The sequence below is a fragment of the Pavona decussata genome, unplaced genomic scaffold (assembly GCF_977016875.1).
Source record: "Pavona decussata unplaced genomic scaffold, jaPavDecu1.1 SCAFFOLD_234, whole genome shotgun sequence".
NCBI classification, from domain to species: Eukaryota; Metazoa; Cnidaria; class Anthozoa; order Scleractinia; family Agariciidae; genus Pavona; species Pavona decussata.
The window spans coordinates 1011360-1020992 of NW_028145639.1; the positions used below are offsets into that span (position 1 = coordinate 1011360).

The 9633-nt window shown below is 40.3% G+C and overlaps 2 protein-coding genes across 6 annotated transcripts; both read right to left on the minus strand.

Moving 5' to 3' along the window:
- Nucleotides 1-1412: 1412 nt before the first annotated feature.
- Nucleotides 1413-2710, minus strand: LOC146458018 (neuropeptide FF receptor 2-like). Its single transcript, XM_085091332.1, has one exon. It carries the CDS (start codon nt 2708-2710, stop codon nt 1745-1747), a length of 966 nt encoding a protein of 321 aa, XP_084947458.1. The 3' UTR covers nt 1413-1744.
- LOC146458019 (uncharacterized) lies at nt 2607-9611 on the minus strand. Of its 5 annotated transcripts, none has more exons than XM_085091327.1 (3): nt 8722-9611; nt 5653-6048; nt 2607-2742 (listed from the first exon to the last, which is right to left on the minus strand). In XM_085091327.1, exons 1-2 carry the CDS (start codon nt 9517-9519, stop codon nt 5659-5661), a joined length of 1188 nt encoding a protein of 395 aa, XP_084947453.1. In that variant the 5' UTR covers nt 9520-9611; the 3' UTR covers nt 2607-2742; nt 5653-5658. The 5 variants fall into 5 exon arrangements, with proteins under 5 accessions (XP_084947453.1, XP_084947457.1, XP_084947455.1 ...); XM_085091331.1 differs by having other exon boundaries at nt 2625-2742; nt 5649-6048; XM_085091329.1 differs by lacking the exon at nt 2607-2742 and adding an exon at nt 4755-5301 and having other exon boundaries at nt 5649-6048.
- Between the last annotated feature and the right edge of the window lie 22 nt (nt 9612-9633).

Here is a 9633-nt window from a genome sequence, read left to right on the forward strand (position 1 = left end):
TTATGCCTTCAATTCGAAGATCTTCCCAAGATCTTTTGGTTGTGCAAATTTCACATAAGGTGACCAAATATTGAGCTCTTAATTGCATCTTGTGCCATAATTGCATCTTGGCGCTGTTGAGCATTAGAGGGTTAAGCTTGTAAGGTAAATACCCAAGAATAAACCTTGAGTGAGATCTCAAGTTTCATTCTATAGCAAAAAGAAGAAGAAAAAGCTTTCATTTGAATGGTTGTGCATGGCACAAGATGCATATTCAATTTGTGACTTGACCTTGCTTACAACCATTGTACAATACCTCACGAAGCCCTAGTTTAAAAACGAATTATGTTTAAAATATATTAACCTATTAACCTTTTTATGGTTGCGGGCTTTTACCTATAAATACATACGTTTTAAGATAATTTAATCAACATAATGTGATTTAGTATATAATAAGGAAAACATCCTGAACTACTGTGAACTAGCGACAACGTCATCACTAAGTTGCGACAATCAAACCATGCTGTTTAACGAATAAAGTGGATATTCGTAAGTTTGTTTCACGCTCATTAATGGAACTGAATCACGCAAAAAGGAGAACTGACATATTTACAAATAGATATTTGTTGTTTTGAAGAGATAATCAATATGGGAAAATAGAGTGCGTTCCAGGCTTTAAGCACGCTGCCAACATTTTGCTGGGAATTAATTAAAAACAAAAATACGAACGAGATTGAGCCACTGGCGGCAAGAATCTCCCCCGCAAAATTTCGAAGCAAACCACTGCAACAACCGGTGTCACACCAGAAAACCTTTCGACTGAATGTCGACAGAGCCGACGTAAAAAAATAAGAAACGCCTGTTTTGAGAGCTCGAAGCTAAAAAGGTTACTAAAAAGGTTTCAAGTGTTTTCATAGTAAAGTGTGCGGAGACTGGTCAGCATAGTGCGTCTAAAGTGGTTTACTGTTTGCATGCGTGACATCCTGAAAACAGTTCTAATCTAACGCATGCGCTGATGTTTGACCGCGGAGTTGGATTAAGGAGTTGGAGCTGATCAGGAAGGTTAGCTCCAAGCCTCGAAAGAACTCAATTGGCTCGATACGCGCGTAGAGGCCTTGGAACGAAACCAGTTGTCAGTACACATTAATTAACTTGAACGAGTGTTTTTTGGATAGTTTTTGATTAGAGAGCTAATATTTTGACAACAGTTTTTGTTCGTTGTGGGATTTTAATGGTTTCCTTTTTAACTAACCAATGAGCGCGAACGTGTCAGTTGACAAGCCCGCTTAACTCCTTGACTAGTTTTCGCATTGTGAGAACTATCCGCGAGTGTATGAGGAAAATTCAAGAGAAAAGTGGATAGTATGAATTTGAGCCAATGCATAGACTTTGCCAAAGACGGCTTTTAGCCTTGTACAAGTATGCAAGGATGATACGCATCAATAATTTTATTTGAAAAACTGATGTTATTAGTTACATGACATTGCATACAGCTAATAAGGACACTGACAGCTGGGTCTAAATGTTCTCTTATGTGTGATATGAAAGTTTTCTGTAACGGATTACCTTCTCAAGTTCTCTTACTGAAGTTGGCAACTATTTGGGATCACCAATGCCTCATTATCAACTGAGGGAGCGCCGCTGGTTTCAGAGGAAAGAACATTAACATAATTGTGTCTATGTATACAAAGTCAATAGTGGAAGTCAAACTTGCGTAGTTTGTTAACTTAGAAACGAAGCTTTCTTGCTGCAACTAATTAGTAAACTAACAAAGTGGACGTCTTCGGTTTCCGCAAGGAGGAACGCATGCGCAATTCACGTATGTTCTTTTTTTTGTTGGTATTGTCAGACGTGCTGGCTTGCCTTTCAAGCCAAACAGATTTCGCAGGGATTTTCTGAATCTCTCGCTGTGAAGACTGTAGACGAACGGATTAACTGTTGAATTCAAGCAAATAAAAACGGTGCCAATCTGGTATGCAATAGAGCCGTACGTGAAGCCAAAGTAAGAAAGGAAGGAAGCCACTGTATCAGGTAGAAGAAAAGTCCCGTGAAGTAATGTAACAGTAAAAAGGAGCAAGGTGACCTTCTTCCTTCGCCGCAGCAACACAGCATGAGTAGCCTTGCAAAGATTACTGTCCCAAAGTTTACGGAGCACCTTTCCATACAAGGCAGTCATCAAGGTAAAGGGAATAACGAAGTCTATTAAAAACCTGACTACGGTATATGCTCTGGCCTGGCGAATGTCCGGCCAGTCCTCGATACAAAGGTTGTGTGACACGCTGTATCTCATTATGACAATTGGAGGGATCTCTGAGGCTACTGCCACCAACCAACTCGCTAGGATCCCAAGTTTTGCTTTCCGCGGCGTTAGCTTTCCTTTGTGGCTGTGTGGGAACATTACGGAGTAGTAGCGCTCAAAGGCGATTGACACAAGAGTGAAGACTGAAGCTGCTGAACCGATCCAGGTCAGATTCCCTCCAGTTGCCACCTTGCAAAGAAAGTCACCAAACGGGGGACCAGGGTGTCGGAGAAAAAGACGGAAAATGTGCTGGAGCATTACGCAGACGGCCACGATCATATCAGCAATGGCTAGGTTCACCAAGAAGTAGTTCATTGGAATTCTCCTAGTTTTGGTTCGGAACACAACCAGACAAACCAAAGTGTTACCCACCAAGTTTATTGGGACGAGAAGGGAGAAGATTGTCAGCAGGATAAGTTCTGTTGGAGACATCGTGTTGGTATATGTATTTCAAGATCAGTGTGCTGAAAAAAATGTTTTGAACATGAACAACTTTAAACTGAAACTTGTTATCCTTCCATCAGTTTGTCTTACGGTTAAATTAACTATGGGAGCTTTGACAAGCGCGCCCCTCTCTCCGTCTCTCTGACACCGCTCGTGCGCACAAACTCGGAGTGCGCCCATTTTATATTCCAGAGCCTTTTAATTTGGATCGACTGCTTCAGTCTGCGAAAAAGGGTACATGAGTGCTCTGGTTCTCGGACAAAACGCAGCGAATTTATAAACGCCTTAACAACGAAACATTTTCATTTTCAGTACGAATATAAAGTAGTATTTGGCTGTATTGCTCAATACCACACGGAAATCCACTTTTTCTCATTCATTTCTGAGAAAAATATGTACCTACATACCCTACAAACAGAGTAGCCGGATGCCGAATAAGTGAGTTAATAATAAACTTTTATTGAGATGACTTTTTCATATAAAATATGGTTTTCAAAAAGGATCCGGAATTACCCACCGGTCGGGGCATAATAAACCAGCCCTCTCCTAGATATCTCATATTTTCTTGAATATCATGAGAAATATTAATAGTCTCACTTGCACCAAATTTACAAACTTCATTGCGGCATACCCTTTTCTTGTAACATAAAGGAATTGCACCCGTCAGTGACGGTGTGTTTTGCAAATTAAAGGATGGAGGACTGATATAGTGGAACCCAGCTTAACAAGGGCAACTCGTTATTACGAACAGTTTTATTGGTCCTGCCCCATACATTTCTTTAAAATTAACTCGACTCGCTTAATAAGTACACTCCGTATTACGGGCACCTTTTTTGAACCCAACTAACGGTGTCCGTATTAATGCATTTTAACTGTAAACAAGTCAATCTTAAACTTCTGAGCGTTGTTTGAAATTTGCAGCTACTGATAACAGTATGCAAATTACTACTCGAACATAGATAAGCGTTAATTTAAACCAGATCATAGCTTTACCGAATTCCTATTTCATTTTCTAGAACAAAAGGTATTTATATTCAGATAATTTTTGCTTTAAGATTACTGAATCTTTATCGGAAAACTAGAAGATTTGGTAAGAGAACTTTCAGATAACAGCAAGAATAGTGCTGCCCCATAACGTTACCCTGTCTAAAAAATTAAAACCTTTGAATTTGGTTACTTACAGTACTTTAGGACGGACGCCGAGTGATTAATGGGATAATACGGCAATCAAAGTCGACCAATGGTGAACTGTGAGGCAAAAATGCATATCACCAAAATGTATGTAGAGGAACTATGAGGAAGCCTTAAAACAAACCCCAGGAGTTCCGCGGTTACCTTATTGGGAATATTTGTGTAACATCCTGACCGTAATTCGCAATTTTTGTTTCTAAATCTTTCCCTTTCTGAACAAATATCATTTTCGCGTAAATTAAATTGACTTCTTTTAGCATCTCCCGGGGTAAGAACAATCATTGAAGACAAGGTATATAACAAACACCTGAAAGAGTGTTTCATCCTATTTCCGATTTCTTGGAGAAATTCAATCCGAAAGTTTAACGTGAATTTTATGATAATTAAGATCACATTTTTCAAACTTCTTTCACGGTAGTGATTTCTTTTGTTTCCTCTTCATGAATAATTAATAACTTTGACAACTACACCCTTATACACTGCTTATTCGAAGAGCTAGTTTCTCATTTATTTTGCCTTGCAACTGAACGTGAGGTGACTGTATGGCCAAACTACAACCTTCATGACTGTATTGGTAATGGTAATGTATTTATATACTGCACATATCACATAGTCTCATGGTGGTTTACAATTCTTCTGTGGGGTGAGCTTGGACGTCAGCATGTAAAGGCGCTATCAGTCCATATTTTGATCTCACCCACCCACCCAACCTACGTATGATTGTGAAAGACAGATTCAATCAGAGATAGAGATAGACCACACCGGGGACTACGTCCCCTACTCTTTTCGAACAAGGCTGTGAGTCCTTTAACGTCCCAGAGATTATTAGTCGGGAACAAGTGTTGCAAGGCGGGACCTACGGTTTATCGTCCTTATCTGACAAAGTCTAGCCATTTGTAGATATCATTACAAGGGAAGCACTTTCTTCTCAGTCATTTAAAGACTGAGCACGGCAGTCCGGTGCACTGTGCTTTGGAACATGCTGACTTCCAAGTATACTGATCTTGTTGATACAAGCCGTTATAATCTTGCCAAAAAGCTCAAAACTTCGGAATTTTTTAAGGCCGTTAAATTCAACGTATTATCAGCCTCGACCGCTAGCTTTGAACTTGAAGATTTTGTATATATTTGAAGGTAAGCTAATCTGTTTCAAGTCGCACTGATAGCACTTTAATATGCTTCTACACTGCATTTAATTGTATTTAAGATTTAGTTCTACTTGTATTTAATTTAGTAATAATGTATTGAAAACGACCCCACAAGCTTTCAGCTTCATATACATCGTGTACAAATAAAGGCAACCTACCTACCTACCTACCTACCTACCAACTGAGCTAACCACTTCCATTCATTCATGAAATCCATAGGGTTCTCCTTCAATTATACAACTGGAAAAGGACACGCAAGGATACATCACGTAACATAAACACCGAACTTACATTACGAACCAACCGATTTATTAGTGCCTATATTTTGCAGAGCTCCGGCGGTAGCTGCCGTTTAACAAAAACGGACGCTTTACGTCAAAATAACGATTACAGCTATATATACTCAACTTCAACGTGGGGTTTAACAATTTCTTCCACGATTATATTCAAATTATTCCTCTAATTATTGTTACGATTGGCAAATGCCAAAGTGCTTTGGTCATTTAAATGTACATTTTAAACTTGGCTAATCTAATAATAAGATAGTAAATAATTGTCAATAGTTTTTACTCCAGTAAGGAACTCACCTACCTCTGTTTATTTAATCAAGGCATAAAGCTGTCCGATCTCCTTCTTATAAGTGTTGTCAGACACACATGGTGTTTCCAGAATCATAGGAATCCCATTAAACCTTGGGTCTCTCATCAATCGTCGAAATGCCTCCACTCCAATCTTTCCCTTGCCAATGTTCTCATGCCTGTCCAGATGACATCCTAGCTCACCTTTGGAGTCGTTCAAATGGACTGCACGTAAGTACTTCAGGCCAATCACAGTCTCAAACTCCTCCATCATTTTGTTGAAGCCTTTTTCTGTGGCAAAGTCATACCCCGCAGCAAAGGCGTGGCACGTGTCTAAACACACACCCATCCTGGACTTGTCCTGCACGCGGTCGATGATACCTCTTAGTTCTTCAAACTTGCCACCAATCTGAAGGAAATGCAGGAGAGAAATAATCACAACAAGTTGTGCTTTAGGCTATGTCTACACTATGCTGGATAGCATTTTATGCCGTTGTGAAAAATAATCCAACCTGGTGTGAACAGAAGTGGCCCAAAACCGCTGCTATCTTACCCTAGAATCCAACCCTTGCTCCTCATTGTTGACTTTCGTTTCGGTTCGATTCTCTGTTCACACTACTCAAGAAAGTGTCACAAAAACCTATCTGATATGTGATGATTCACTTTCAAGACCCAAGCAGCGTGGCATCACTCCGGCACAAAAATAAATCCGAAATTGGCATTTTTTTTTTTGGTGCCAGCACAAGAGATATCCGGTATAGTGTAGACATAGCATTAAGAGACGTTTTTTTAAGCAACACTTCAGGCAAGGCAACCTACACTGTACCCTTGATCAAGGAAATAAGATACTGTATAGTCTACACTAAAAGCCTTTATTCAGCAAAAACTGGTTCATTGGAAACCAGTAATTATAAGAAAAAAGGATCATTGTACAATGCAATTCCAGGAATTTGATTGGCTTAGCAGCCATGGGATATGAGCCATTATACCATGCTAAAGAAATTATAGCAACCATTAAATTGTCTTCTGGTTGTTTTTGCAAAGCAAAATCAGCAAGACCTAGCAATATTTCTTGATTGGCTTTAATAAAATAATTATTCCACTCACACTTGTTGAATATGATGATGATAACCAATGAGGTGCATAGCACCTTATTGGCTATCTATCATCTCATATCCAACAGGCACTGGTGGAATAATTCTAAAGTAGAAGGGGGTGGAATGGGGTTTGAGAGTGGGAGAGAGATTACTAGACTAAGTTTGGATGCTCTCCCACTGAGCTTGTGAAAATATCAATTTGAAATTTCTACTTGAAACAAAGTGCAGAGTTTATTCTTGAAGCTGACAATATGAGAACCCAGTGGACCGCCTTCAGAGATCTAAGAAGGCCCTTTCCATTCGAGCTGGGGTTCCCAGATGTTTGAGCTTTCCAGACGTACATAGCATCAGCATTACTTTATCACATTTATTAATGGCCTTAAACTACATGTATAATTTCTACACATTAAATTTTACAAATTTCTCCAATCATTGATTTAATGTTTACCAACATAAATTCATCAGGCTTGTAATGAACCAGATGTGCAAAGATTATGTTCAGAAAAGTCATTCATTAGTCAAAGCCCTTAGTAAAAAGGGGCATAAACCTTCCTTGGCATAGAATGTTTACTATGTTTGATGCTGCTGTGCAAATTCTGTTCTCAACATCTCATTTCTTTTTCTTTTTTTTTGGGGGGGGGGGGGGGGGGGGTGGAGGGGGAAAGCACAGGCTGCACTCCAGAATACAAGTATTATTCCTAAAGATGGAGTCAGTTTTAAGGCAGCAGAACCCAAAAGAAGGCACCTGTGCTTACATTAAATGAGCCTGTTCAGTGGTCACATTCACACTTTGCCGACTAAACCTTAGTCATGAGCAATCTGAGACGGTTTTGTACCCCCCACCCCCAGCCCCACCCATGCTATCCAGTTTACACTTAAAGTGGAAAATGTTGCAGAGTTTTGACCAAATCCCGGATCATAAGTAGTATACTTGCCAACTTTTTCTGAGTCAAACGCGTGAGATTTTTGCCTCAACATGAGCGGGATTTCCGAAAACGTCCCAGCCACTTCCGAAGATTTTTGACGATTTTCCAAAGACTTCCGAAGGTTGCCGAGAATGTCCAAAGATATTTCGATGACCTTTGAACACTTACGATTCGAATGGATTGTAGACATTTGAAAGCTTTTTGGGATTGTTATAAAGGGCAAAGAAATAATACATAACAAGTCTGAAATGAAATGAAGCTTTTTTAGAACAACTCGTCCGGATTTGTGAGTCAGGCGTAAGAAATTGTCCTTGATGCGTGAGATCGCTGTCTTTAGTTTGCAGGCGTGAGACTCACACATAATGCATGAGAATTGGCAGGTATGAAGTAGAATTCGTAGTATTTTTGTCTGGATTCCTTCCTGTGAAAGAGATTCCTTTTCGGGAAAGAGCCTTTGTGCACACATTAGGAAACAAGGTAGCACCCTCCAGATAACTTTTGCTCTTGGCAATGAACTTATGCAGTGTCAACAGTTGACCATCATGCAATAAACTGGATATCAGTAAATACATGTACCATGTTTTATTTTGAAAGGAAAAGACAGTTTTACAGCCTGCTAACCCTGAGTACAATCCAGGATGAAAGTAAAATGACTGGCTGAACTAATAGCCCATGCAGATCAAGCCAAGATTAGTGTTCCAGATAAGGGAGGGGTCTCAGGTTAAAAACCCGAGAAGCCTAGCTTCATGACCCAACAAAATGAATGGCAAACTTAAGAAGATTTAGAGAGAACCAGACCTATTGACCCCTCAAAATTCTTCATTGACTCTCTGATTTTGAAAGTTATCTGTAGCTTGTGTACAGCTGCCCCCTCCCCTCCGGAAAATCGATTTTTCCAGAGGGGAGGGGGTGGCTGTACACATGCTAGTTATCTGGAACACTGCAAGATACGTTAGTGCTACACCAAATCACAAAGAACTCTGGGTTTTCCGTATCACAGAATTTCCCCCTCTGTGACTTGAGGCCACATAGAGGCAAACAGTTGTAAGACCTACTCACCGTATTTCCTTGGCAACTCATATTTTCCAAAACGGTGACAACATATTTTGTTTCCTTGTGTGCTTGATCAATACTCTCTGCAATCTTGTCAAGACATTCGTCAACTCTGATCTTACCACATGTGGAACCAGGGTGAAAATTGTACAAAGTGAGACCCAACTTTTCACAGCGCTTCAGTTCATCCACAAGAGTAACACGGCTTTTGGCGAGTGTCCCCTCTTCAGGAGATCCACAGTTCATGAGGTAAATACCGTGTGGAAGGATTGCATGCGGTAAAAAGTTGCCTTGAACACAAGCCTCTCTAAACATCTCAGCAGTTTTGTCCTCCAAAGGCTTGCTTACCCACTGTCGCTGAGACCTCAAGAACATACCAAAAGCTTTAGCACCAATAGCCAGTGCTTCAGACACTGCATTGTGGAGTCCCCCACTAATTGACACGTGCGCTCCAACAAGTTTCTCCTGCAAGAATGCCTGCTGGATATTTTCGTCGGATTTTGTAACCGTGGCGTCACATTGCTCGGTCTTCACCCGTTTAATTTTGGGTTTCACCTTCTCTTCAGTAATTTCTGGGCTGTTAAGCTTATTTCCTTTCTTTTTATTCTCGTCGCGGTCAGTTGTGCTGTTCTCTCGAGTTCGCTTTGCAGATTTTGATTTCTGGGTTGGTTTCTTTACTGCAAGTTTTCCTTCTTCCATCATCGACGTTGCCCCTGATTTCTGCGATGACACTGGACTAGTTGCAGAATTTTGAGAAGTGGCTTCATTAACTACTCTAGCTGCTAAACGAACGCTTCGTCTCATTTTGAAAATGCAATGGAAAGAGTCCACCAAAGTATACTCTACGCAATTTCGACCGCCATTTTTTTTTAGCAGCGAAAAGGAGTGGATCGAGTAAACTCCAGACCCAGTCTTCCT